The sequence below is a fragment of the Panthera onca genome, chromosome A1 (genome assembly GCF_046562875.1).
Source record: "Panthera onca isolate mPanOnc1 chromosome A1, mPanOnc1 haplotype 2, whole genome shotgun sequence".
In the NCBI taxonomy this organism is placed as follows: Eukaryota; Metazoa; Chordata; class Mammalia; order Carnivora; family Felidae; genus Panthera; species Panthera onca.
This window is the reverse complement of record NC_138339.1, coordinates 82,546,867-82,560,089: the sequence shown is the minus strand read 5'-3', so window position 1 is coordinate 82,560,089 and position 13,223 is coordinate 82,546,867. Positions and strand designations below refer to the sequence as shown.

General features: G+C 37.1%; 1 protein-coding gene across 27 annotated transcripts in view; it reads right to left on the bottom strand.

The window, feature by feature from the left end:
- Positions 1-13,223, bottom strand: part of MCTP1 (multiple C2 and transmembrane domain containing 1) — a 534,016-nt gene that overhangs the window by 185,318 nt on the left and 335,475 nt on the right. For all 27 annotated transcript variants that reach the window (XR_013556012.2, XM_078448001.2, XM_078447963.2 and 24 more), the window contains one exon: positions 11,460-11,590. Coding sequence is in view for 26 of the 27 variants with exons in the window: in XM_078448001.2 (XP_078304127.1) it covers positions 11,460-11,590 (131 nt within the window). In the remaining variant the exon portion in view is untranslated. The remainder of the gene's footprint in view (positions 1-11,459; positions 11,591-13,223) is intronic.

The following is a 13,223-nucleotide window of genomic DNA, read 5'->3' as shown; positions in this document are numbered from 1 at the left end:
ATTCCACAAACCAAAAACCTAAGAGAACAAATTCATCTTTTAGTCAACAAAATACTATTCTTCAAACGTATTATACACATCTTCCAGAAAAGACTTTATGTTGATGCTAGAGGGCAGATAATCTATTTTCAGACTGTCTTCCAAGGGGGTACCTCAAAAGTTGCCGTGGAGGGCACAAGGGTGAAAAACTAAGGTGTGGACTTTCCTCTCTAGTTCAAAAAACGGCTTCTCTTACATCTGTTTTCATATTGTGGTTCCACATGTAAGCTGAAAACTTATTGGATACATCTTTTCATTCCCTTAGATTCTCCTGAAACCAAGGCTTCCTGGGTCATGGGTCATCCGCTGCCTGCTTTGCCTCAACTGTGACTTTGGTTGAGGGTCTGCTTTTCATCCCACCATCATGACCGATTAACTGTGCTTGAGTCCTCATGGAGCTTCCATCTAGGACTGACTCAACTTTCACTTGCCAAAATAAGCTGGGCACTCCCCTTGGCTGCCATTGTGCATCTAGGCCTAATGGCCACATGTCCCAAGTTTCTGACTTCTAAGACCACTTCCTCACTTGGATGACAAGCCATACGGTGGGTTGTGGGATCTGGTTCCCTGATCAAGAGCCAGAAAAACAAGATGCAACAATAGCCTTCTGGTGGGGTGAACTTAGATTAATGGAATAGGAGCTGGGAAGATAACTCCCCACAACACTCTCCCTCTCACAGACTGCTTCAAAGGATGATTCTCCAGATTACCTGTCCACATGTGGCCAGGTGGGTGCATAGCAACCAGCTCTGTCTCTGAAACTCAGGAAACAGTGGCCATCCCACCAATATACTGCCTTGCATTGTCTCCTACTCTTCCCTGCCTTATGTTTTTTGTCTCTCACTCTCAGTGCCCGGGGTTCTATCTCCCAATAAAGCATCAGAACTTAATCATTGCCTCAAACTCTCTTTTTTAGGGAGTTTGGCTAATGTGAAAACCATTGACACAATTCAATCCCCTCAGTAACAGATGTCTAAAACACAAACCTAACTACACCCCTCCCCTAGGTTCCCACTACTTCTGAAATATCCTTAACAAGGCAATGGTGCACTCCATGACTTACCATCAGCTGTCGTTTGCTGACTCACACTTATGACTCAAGTCATTGCAGACAGCTGATGATTCTCCCACCATCCATGCTAGGGCGTAGCTCTTTCTTTGTGTTTGGATAAAGCAACCCTCTGCCTGAGCTAATATATCTATCTTTGCTTGCCAAGTTTAATAATTCTCAATGAAATAGCCTGCAGTTGGCAGAATGGCAGGCATCTAGCATAGCACCCAGAATATAGTTGATGCTTTGTAAGTATTAAAGTACTTATGGACAATATGGAAGTGAAGAGAGGTCCAAAATTTACCCACGGTGACAGTAGCAGACCAGGGCTAGTGTGTAATGTGCCCATTCTACCACCCTCTATTATCCCCCTAGAAAGGGGTTTGATTTCAACACTTGTTTCTCTCACTCATTAACCCATTTATTCATGAACTATTTAAGTGTGTCAGGCCTCTGTTATGTGTCCTCTATTAGATTTTAGGAACTCAGTCATTCTAAGCCCACTAATTTCTCATCTCCTTTTTCCCAGAACTACCACAGACTCAGCGTGTTGCCTTGAACAAAGTTCAAATGGCTTCAGACTCTGCGACCAGGGGTTCAGAACACCAAAGTTTTAATAAAGCTTATTCATTAGCATTGTGCTATTATGCAAGTCACTTAAAGTTTTTGTACATCAGCTTTGTTCACTTAAAAAATGGAAAACAATTTTTTTAAATGCCTCCTCTTTGCATAGAGTTGTAAGAACACAGGAGTAACAGATGAGCAAGTACTTTGAAAAGTTGAAAGTACTATCTAAATATAATATGTGGTTTTATTATTGTATATGCCTCGGTTTGATGTTGGAAAATTTAAAAACTTACTATATATTCTGAACCCGGCTCATCAGTCCATCAATCAATAGAAGAATCAAAACAGATTTGAAACTGAAGATTTCAAAGCTACTTTCTCTCATTCCACAAGTGGGGAAATTGAGGCTCAGAGAAATTTAATGATGGCAAGAACTTGAAAGTTTCCTGACTTCCATATGAAACCTTAAAGTTCTTTGTGCTTTTAAAAAACTGTATGCATTTAGTCACATGAAAGAAATATGTCACATTTATTTGGTGACATTTCCCCTTAAGAGTACAGAGTAAAATTTCAGTGCTCTTACCATCTTTTTTTCTCCTCTGTCCTTCTATCTGCCGTGCCTGAACTAGTGACCAGTGATATTCCTCCCAGATGAAATAGTCTTGAGCTTAGCACCCTGCACGTATACATGTACATACGTGTGAGAACACTGGGGTGCAGGAGTAAATGTTAGGACTATTGGGATTTTTTTTTTTTAATTTAAAAACAGGTCAAGAATCAAGCTTTATAAATGTTTAATATATGCATTAACACAGGTGTCCCATGCATCAGGTATGTCACTTATGGCCTGTAAGTATTTTAGGAAAGAGTAGGAACTACATAACATAGAGGGGTAGACAGTGGCCCCCTTACTTGCTGACTTGCTTTCACCGAATTGCAGTTCATATATGCCTTGTTAAATGGATTTACAGATTATATAATCTAGTTTTAACTGAACTAATCCTCACAAAATGGACAATTGGCTTTAAAAGATCCCAGTAAAGAAACTGTGGATTGAAGATAATGCTAATTGAACAAGCACCAGTGAGCAGAATGATAAACAAGAATCTGCAGAGACACCACTTCTGCTCTTAGCTGAGCTCTATGTCAGCCACATTCTGATTCACAAACCAATGATGGTCTAATCAGATCTAGCAAGAATTCAGCCCAAACAACCCCAAATTATCAAGACAATATTTGCAATAGAAATTTACATCTACGTTGACAATAAACTTGTTCAGTGTGTGCTGTGCCTTGAAGTATTAGCTAATGATATTATAAAGCCATCATGATTAGCAAGACATTTGAAAACAAAGTCTTCAGAATAGGAAGACAAGCCTCTATGGAATTTCTTTGGTGGGGGTGGGGGGTGGTAATTAAAAAAACAACAACAACACATATTTTACATAATTGTGGCCAAATGTAATAATAACATTATGAAGCTTTTTGAGATTTTGTAATATATGAGAACGCTTTTACATTAGTAAGACTAATAACACATGATATATTACAAAATTTTATACTATGGATCAATATAATACACAATTCCTTAGAATTTTTGCATTTTCAAGACTACAATACATAACCACTAACGTGTTTTCAAGTTTCACAACTATGCAGTTTTTACACCATCTCTGACATTACAAAATGCTCAGGCTGCTCTTGCTTTTCTGTTGTTAGAAGTTGTCACTGTTTAACTCTGCTCGGGGAGAGTGCTGTATTAGAGCAACTTGTGACAATCTCCATTGCCTGACATGAAGGTAAACTATTTAATATACACACGGTGGTGCCTGAAAGTTGTCTTTGGAAACTCTGCCCACTGTATATGAAACACTGCATTGAGTATGAACTTTTGGAGGAAGTCTTCAGAAGAAAAGAATAGTAACCCACGCAGGAAAATAGATTGAAATCTTAGGTTGATTATATGGAAAACCAAGACAAGAATCAATGACATATTCCATTCTTTCCTTAAATATGGTCAATCTCACTAATGAAATATTTCACTCAATCCTCAGTGAGAAAAATAGTGAAATATAATGATTTCATGAAAAAACTCTCTTCAGTTTAGAATTTTCTGACTAGCTGTCTTTGTGCTTTCAAATTAATAATGCAGGAGGATTGTTTTCGTTCTATGTAGGAAGTAAAAGGATTATTGGAGAATTGGTATCATAAATAAGAACCTATGCAAATCAGAGCCTATAGAGTGTCAAATGCACTGACCTTCAACCTTCAGAGAACATTAATTTTGTTAATATCCAAAGTCAAAGGCTGTATTCCCCATTTGCCATGCTATAAGGAACACACATATGTGTGCACCTACACATCCCACGTTCTGTTTCCTTTGGCATTACACACAAGAGTCACAGATTTATTTTTATGGTTGTAGATTCTGGAAGCATTTGTTCTTCATCCAGAACTTGCCCATTTGGAATAAATTTTTCTTATCAAACACCATTAATAAAAATTTTGTTGAAATAGATCTCTCTAGCGAAGCTTACATCTGTAGCACTTTGTTCTCATGGGCAGGATCAACTCCTCAGCCCCGATAACAATGCAACAAATAAAGTCAGTAGCAATTCCCCAACCGAAAATATATGTACCCCAAATCAATGCCACTTTCAAGATAAACAAGCATTTTGCACACTAATAAATAATGCCATAAATCTTGCTATATTGGGTTGCAAATAACTCCAACTGAATAAAGTTGCTTGACACAGGATTTACTTATTCTGCACGTTCATAAAAACAACTTGTTCTCTGACAGCACTCATTCTTGGCAATTTACCGCAGCTGTCAGCAGCCAATTTGTTCAGATTACTGCTCTGCATAAAAGTGTAACAATCATGAGGATTTATTAGCTGATTATCGTAAAGGTGGCAGTCCGTCTTGCCTGCCAAAATGCAGGTGATCAGAAAGTTAAATAATTGCATGCAGATTAACATTATTTCACCTTTACTTGATATTTGTAGTTCAGCGACAGGTAAAATGTGTTGTTCAAACTTGCACTATTGTGTAGACCACCTGAGTTGGTTTATGGACTACCTGGCATTTTATTGAGCACTTCATGGCTTCAGAACATACTGGGTTCAAGACCAAAGTGAAAGGAGTGTGGTCTTTAGAGCCAGGAGTTCTGGATTTGAATCTCAGATCAATCACCCAGATGCATACTAGCTGAGCAACCTCTAAATCTATCTTCTGCCTCACTTTTTTGCATCTACAAAACTGGCATAATATGAACGACTCTTGTTATCCCCTAAAAGTGAGCTAATGTAATTGTGCCCTATTCATTGTAGAGCACTGTTACTATTGTTTCTTTCTATTCATGGTAATTTCATTTTTCTGTAAAATTTACCTACCAGGGGGCATTAACTCTTTGGATATAATAATGATGAAAAAGTTATAAGTATTGGGTAAAAGTGTAGACTACTTTAAAAAAAATGCAACAATTCAGTATTTTTTAAGTATAAGTATTACTCAGGTACTTTCACCTTTAACTCATTAATTCTCCCCTTTTGGATTATATATACATAGCTTTCTTCAATTACACTGAAATTTTATACCTGCCACTAAGTCATACCATTCTAATTGCCTCTGCATTGATGCCTATTGTTAAATCATGAATTTACGGTTAACCCTTGAACAATATGGGGGTTAGGGACACCAGCCCCCTGGCACAGTAGAACTTCTGCGTATAACTTCCGACTTCCCCCAAATTTAACTACTATAGCCTACTGTTGACAGGAAGTCGTACTGATAACATAAATAGATGATTCACATATATTTTATATGTTATATGTATTATATGTTATATTCTCACAAAAAAGAAAGTGAGAGAAAGGAAAATGTCAGTAAGAAAATCATAAGGAAGAGAAAATGCATTTATAGTGCTCTACAATATTTATCGAAAAAAATCTCTGTATACGTGGACATCTGTAGTTCAAGCTCATGTTGTTTAAAGGTCAACTGTACTGAGAGAAGGAAGAACCATAATTTTTAGTATTAAATCAAACTTCAGATCTTTAAATTAAAATCTGGCAAATATTTATTAAACACCTATTATATGCCATATACTTTTCTAGGCATTGGGAATGTGACAGTGAACAAAAACAAAACACTCAAAACTCTCTGCCTTCACGAAGCTTATATTCTCTGCCTTCACGAAGCTTATATTCTAGTGGTGGGAAATAAATGATAAAACACATAACTGAAATGTATAGTAGGTCAAATGGTGGTTACTTCTATGGAGAAAAACAAAGCAGGATAGGGGAAAGGGGGGATTTAAATAGGGTTGGTATGGATGCCTCCCTGATGTGACATTTGTACAGAGACCTGAAGAAGATAAAGAAGCAATCAAGCTGGATATCTGAAGAAAGAGTGTCACAGATGCAGGGGAAGGTCCTCAGGTGGGAGGGTGTCTGGTGTGCTTGAGGAAGAGCAAAGAGGCTGGAACAGAGTAGAGGGAGAAAGGGGCGGAACAGCAAAAGTTCAGGGTAGAGTGGTAATGGGGCTGGATCATGAGAAGCATTATAGGCCACTATAAGGACTTAGCCAGGTTTTGCCCAGATTAGGATGGGAAAAGTGTTGAAGGGTTTTGAGCAGAGGAGTCAAATTATTTTATTTGTTTTCTGTGGAAGGAAGAACACGAGGCTATGGCTATTGTCTACATGAGAGTTGATGGTAGCTTCAACCAGAATTATTATGATCAAGATAATGACAGGAGTGAATTCTGAATACATTTCGAAGGAATCATTGGTAGGTTGCTGACGGGTTTGATAAGAGTGAGAGAAAGAAAAGAAGCAAATAGGACTCTATGGTTTTGGCATTAGCAACACACGGGAGAATTTGAAAGGCAGAGAAGATTTGGGGATATTGGGTATCAGAAGTTTGGCCTTGGACCTGCTAAACTGAAGAATTCGATTAGGCATTCTAGGGAGATATCTAGCAGGGAGGTGATGTGGAATCTGGAGCTCAGAGAAGAGTTATGGAGTGGAGCTCGTTGTCATTATTGATCTCAGACAGTATGGAAAGTACAAGAGTAGATGGAATCAGTAGGGGAGCAGGTGTAGACAGAGAAGATGCCCAAGGAGTGGGCTTTGAGGCTCTCTAGAACTAAAACAGCAGGGAGATGAGGAAAATTCTGTGAATGAGACCAAGAAGGAACAAGTGATGAGGTAAAAGAAAAAGAGTCTGGTGTTTTAAAAGCCAAGTGAAAAAGGTGTTTTAAGGTAATGAAGCAATCAGCCAAGTCCAGTACTGCTTCTGGATGAAATTAAGATGAAGGTTGAAAATCGGCCATTGGATTTAACAACTCAGTGGTCACAGGGGACCTTGACAAGAGCAGTTTGTATGGACTATTAGCGGCATAAGCCTGACTGCATGGGTTCAAGAGAGAATTGCAAAGGGCAATGTTCAGTGTTAAATAGCTTTCACTGTATCAACACTCCAAATTTGCAAGTGGCCCTTTCACTCATAGCCAGCCTTGTCTTCGTAATGAAAAAAAAAAAAAAACAAAAAACAAAAAACAACAAAACCAAAAACCCAAAAACCCAAAATCCTGTTATTGAGCATACATTATTTACAAAACACATTTTCTTTTTTTTTTTAATTTTTTTTTTTAATGTTTATTTATTCCTGAGACAGAGAGAGACAGAGCATGAACAGGGGAGGGGCAGAGAGAGAGGGAGACAGAATCGGAAGCAGGCCCCAGGCTCTGAGCCATCAGCCCAGAGCCCGACGCGCGGCTCGAACTCAGGGACCGCGAGATCGTGACCTGAGCTGAAGTCGGACGCTTAACCGACTGAGCCACCCAGGCGCCCCAACAAAACACATTTTCAAAAATCATTATATGTGACCAAAACTGGAAAATAAAGTGGACAATAACAAAACCATAACACAATAAACTAGTCTACGTAGATAATCCGATCCATGCAACTGTTCTCAAATGTAGGATTGAATTTAGGTAGTATCCTTAAAAAAAATTAACAGTCATGGAAATAACAGTATTATCCTTCATGGCCAACTTTAAATCTACTCACTAACTCCCAGCCAACTCCCAGAATAGTCTCTAATTTGTAAGTTAATACAGACATACCTAATTATTCTCATCAAAAAAAAGAAATAATTTGATGTGATAGAGGTGCTAACTCTAGCTACCATGACAATCATACTATAATATATAAATGCCACAAATCAGCTATTGTATACCTTAAATTTATATTAGCTACATGCAAAAATATTTATAAATAAATAAATAAATAAATAAATGTTAACAGGGCATAAAATGTTGCGATGATAGCTTGCAAAACAAGACAGAAGACCATGATGGATTTTACTCCTATTACTTTACTCCTAGAACTCTCATTTAATGGAAGGAATTCTCATTTAAACTACCCTAGGAACTGAGGAATTTTATTACAATCTGCATTATTTCCAATGTAACTACACAAACTTCACATAAACACAGCGACTTTATTCTGCCTACCACTTAGGTATAATAATATCTTGCTTTTCAATGGCAGGATGTGTTTAAAGTATAATTTAATAAACATAAAGTAGAGACCTTGAGTTGCTGGTGCTATCTGGACATTGAATAGATTTGAAATAATGATTTACCATAGTCATTTCCTTTTTCTGCAACAGGCACCTTGGTTAAATTGGCCGAGCATACAACAAGTTTTTACTGAACATATGTGATTACCTCAAAATTTGACAATACCCCCTTTATTGTATAAAGGGGTTTTAACTGATACTCAAAAGTGTCCTAAAGAGTCATCTTGCCTACACCTGTGCTCTTGTGTACTCTAAAACTTTTTTGGCTTAAATTGCTTTTATAGGCTGTTATGTTTGGCATATGACCAAAAATGGTTTGTTTTTGTTTTTGTTTTTGTTTTTGTTTTTGTTTTTGAGAAAGAGATCAAGAACACGGGTGCACTCTTGTGTGCACAAGCTGGGGAGGGGCAGGCGGAGAGGGAGAAAGAGAATCTTAAGCAGGATCCATGACCATCATGGAGCCTGACAAGGAGCTTGATCTCTGGACCATGAGATCATGACCTGAGTCAAAATCAAGGATTTGACCTGGATGCTTAACTGAATTTGCCACCCAGGTGCCCCAAAATGGATTTTTTTTTTAAAGTGAGGCTTATGGGTAAGTTTTTATTATATTTAGAAAAAAAATGTAACTTGAGGTAAAAGTAATTTATTCAAAATGAATAAGAATTTTAAAAAACCCCTATGATTCTTTAATGGTAGCATTTGGATTTACCACCCAAGCCAGTTTTAATCCCACCAAAGTACTAGGAAGAAGAGCACAAAGTTGTGCCTATCAAGGCAGTGTGGGTGATAGGGCCTAGGGCTCCTTGATTCTGTTTGCTGGGTCCTCCTGTGTAATAACCATGAATATAAAGAACCTGTCTAGAGGCGCCTGGCAGGCTCAGTCGATTTATTGTCTGACTTGATTTTGGCTCAGGACATAATCCCAGGGTTGTGAGATCAAGCCTTGCATAGGGCTCTGTGCTGAGTGTGAAGCCTGCTTAAGATTCTCTCTCTCTCTCTCTCTCTCTCTCTCTCTCTCTCTGTCTCTGTCTCTCTCTCTCCCTCTCTCCCTCTGTCCCTCTTGCCTGCTCACACATGCTGTCTCAAATTAAAAACAAAAATAAAAAACTTGTCTAACAATCTAGGCAAAGCCCAAGCTAGAAACTATACACAGGTGGTAACACCTCCAAGATCTAGAAAAAATAAAAAGGGTGGATATACACCCAACTAGATTACTAGTTTATTATAAAAAGAGATAATTCAGGAACAGCCAGATGGAAGAGATACCCAGACAAGGTAGGGGGAAAGGACACAGAGCTTCCACGCCCACTCAGGCATGCCAGTCTCCTAGCACCTCCACATGCTCACCAACAACAAAGCTCCAGAAATGAATTTCTTCTCTTCCCAAATTTCTTAAGACTTCCTTAGCTCCCCCAGTTATCAAAAACAATCCCTATGATCTTCAGATCAGCCAGTTGAGATCTTCAAATCAGATCTCTCAAAATTTGCCAAATTATGGGCAAACCTATAGAAACAAGGTGAAATGAGATGAACAGTTCCCCCTCTCTACCAACCATTTCCGCAATATAATTAGCCATGCTCTTGAAGAATTCATAATATTACAAAGTGAGGAAAAGGTAAAGGTCAGTACCAGATGGGCTGAGAAATCATCATAATTTCCAAATTTGGAAATTATTTTCAAAGAAAGAATAAAATATATAAAAGGATATCTGTTATCATAGGAAAAAAATAGAAAAAGGGATAAGATGTACTTCATGTAATATGGACCCAGAAGTACAGGAAGGCAGTATGCTGTAGCCATGATTTCATTATCTTACCAATATAAGTATGATTATAAAGTAAAGAGATTGAGGTAGCAAGTTACACATGACAGTCATACTGATTTATCTTATGGTAACCAAATATAGCTAATGTTGCCATAAATTATGAAAATGAATTATTCAAGGAAAAGCTAGACAGCACCTACTTGAAAGAGCTCGTAGCATGTTGAGGGAGATAGAAACATAGATATATAATCATAATGAGAGGTATTCAGTGTATCAACAGATACACACCGCTACTTAAGCTAGTGGTGTATCCCAAAGAGAACAAAGTCAAACTTAAAGAAAACTCCGAAAATAGTGTTTTACTAAAGGGAAAAAATATGCAGTGAAGACCTGTCCTTTAAAAATGATTGAAACAGTATTAGGTTATGGTAGTTTTTTCCATTTCATTTTACAAGTAAAATATTAAAGTATAAATGAAGCTATTTAACCTCTCACTTTATAATCCTATAAAGAAAACCATTGTTTAAAAAATATATATCAGAGTCACAAAAAAAAAAAAAAAACAAAAACAAAGAGATAAATATGTTGGGTCAGATTCCTGTTCTTACTTTTCTAGCATAAAATTTCCTTAATTATTATTAGTATGTATGCATTTCTTCAGGCTGTGTGTTTAGAGACTTGGAATTCATGTGACCTGCAATGAAGAAAGAATTTTCTAAACCAACAAATTCTCCTGTACATTGTACTTTATTTTAATATAGGCAGGTTTCAATATGTTTTTCTACAAAGGCACATACATATCAAAAAATAAAAACAGATTTTAAGCAAGGAAACAGTTCATATAATTCAAGTAGTCATTCAAAATAAACTTGTCTTTGTGGAGAGATGTCATTAGGCCTCAGAATACTCCTTCCTTCACTGCATTATTAGATTAACATGGATCTGCCTCTCTTACATGTTTCCATCACTAAAACTTGAGAACTCTACAGATTTATGAACTCCTTGGAGATTATAAAGATTCTCTACCTTGAAGGGGGGTTGTAGGAAACAATGCATTTTATGGTCTCACAATATGCTTTATGAAAAGTAATATTATCTTAGATCACTTTACAGACTATGAATGAGCTCTTTGTTCTTTAAGTATCTTGATCAAATGAGATTCCTCGTTCTCAATTCCCATAACTTTTACACACAATATTCTGACATCTGGAGAAAATTTCTGGATATCAAATTCAGATAGCCTGTCCATGGACTGGTCAAAACTGCCACCTACTGGTCAGTCTTCAAATCTATTTTTCACTTTACCCAAGCATTGCTTTACCTTGGTCAGATCCCTTCCTTCAAAATGGTAAAAGATCAGTTACAATAACTAGACAGAAAGCGATTATCCTTTTAAAAAAATTCACCCTCTCTAGGATGAACCAAAAATACCAAGTTGTACAAACCTGCCAATAAAATCATCCCTTTTCCCAGCGTCTTTGTCCCAGGCAGTGATATCAATGATTCCACCTCTTTCTTCATAGAGATGAAAATCAAATTGTTCCCTCCACTGAGGATTCAAAGTTTTTGGCATAATCTGGAAGACCAAAAAGTAATTATTGTCTTATAAATATAAGTCTTTTAAAAATATTTAACTTTGAGACATTATATCAAAATCAAGGTACTATCTACAAAAGTATATGTGAGATTTGAACAAAAGCTTCCAGAAATGATGGAAATGTCATTAGCTCTTTAGCAACCTTACTGCATATCATCTGAAAGAACCCTAAAGGATATGTCCTGAAAACCAAAGGGCATGCCTTCACCATCTTGAATAAGAGATGAGAGATATGCATTATACAGAAAAGGCAAATAGTCTATACGTGAAATGGCTCACTCAGATACTAGCATTTATTTTACATAACCAGTTAATGCACAAAGACATAACTCTCAGCCTGTCATCTCCTAAAAAAGGACTATGTGGATTCCCAGAGTTCTTTTTCCCTTACTCCCTACACACAAGGGAATTCTGAGCTAAATCTGTAAAAATAAAAATAAAAATAAAAATAAAAATAAATAGTAATGAAACAACAGACAGTGAAGTTCTATGGGAGCAGGAGGAAACAGCAAGTAACTCTGGGGTGGTCGGGCAGACATTTATGTTGGAATCATAGCATTGATGTTTCATCTGATTTTATATCTGGAGAAACTGAGACCTGGAGTTTTACTGACCAACCCCAAATCATTACGTTTTAGTATCTAGACTCTAACTCAGGTCTTTGATTAGAGCTTCAGGTCTCTTTCTCCAAAACAATCTGCCAAAAATGTTTGTAAATTAATATGAATGTGTGTGTACAATTTCTATGTTGCAAATACCAGAAAGGTCTCTGAAGTGCAATTGTGTAACTTCAAGCATTCAGATAAGACATCTGGTAGAATCAATGAATGAAGTGACCCATACTGATGTGCTTTGAAACTTCATTCACCACTGGGTTAAAATCATTCATATTTGTTTCCCTATTCTTTCTTTTTAGCAGGAGCGCATGCAATGGCCTTTTCTCTTTTGAATGTATGAGAGACAAATCTTCAGATGTAAAGACTCTGAAAGCAATGAAGTATGTTATGTGCAAAGGTAATACAAATGAATCACAATTTTTAAAGTTCATAATCTGAAATTAATCAGCAATATATCATGGAAGGAAAGAGCAAAGAGAGACACATGTCCATAGCTAGATTTCATATTTCATACCTAAAGAGCAGAACTATAAAAAATAAGTAATGTTTTAAGCCTACCAGAACACAGAGATGATGTTAATTGATAAAGGACAAGACAGAAGTGGTCATAGGTACCTATTTTTGGAATCAGTAGTTTCCTTAAAATATGTTATTAAGTCCATGGCAGAAAAAAAGAAAAAGATGGCATTCGATGGATCCTATGATAATTCAAACCTCTCATTATTGGGCTCAGATGCACTTCTGTGGTGTTTTGGGGATGGTCTATCTTACTTATTTGGCCATAAAGAGCCTAATTTTTCAGTTTCCTTTTTTAGGATTGTCTTCCCTATATGATTTTCCTTCAGGTCAGAAATGATGCTTTCCCCTTCCACGTGGGCATTCAAGAAGATAACCAATCAGCCTGAGAGCAATTCTCACTGCCTACTAATGAGTCAGCTCTGTGATATTACTAACCCCCTTAGTTACTGATGAAAACTTCCTGTGCCAGAAGGAAC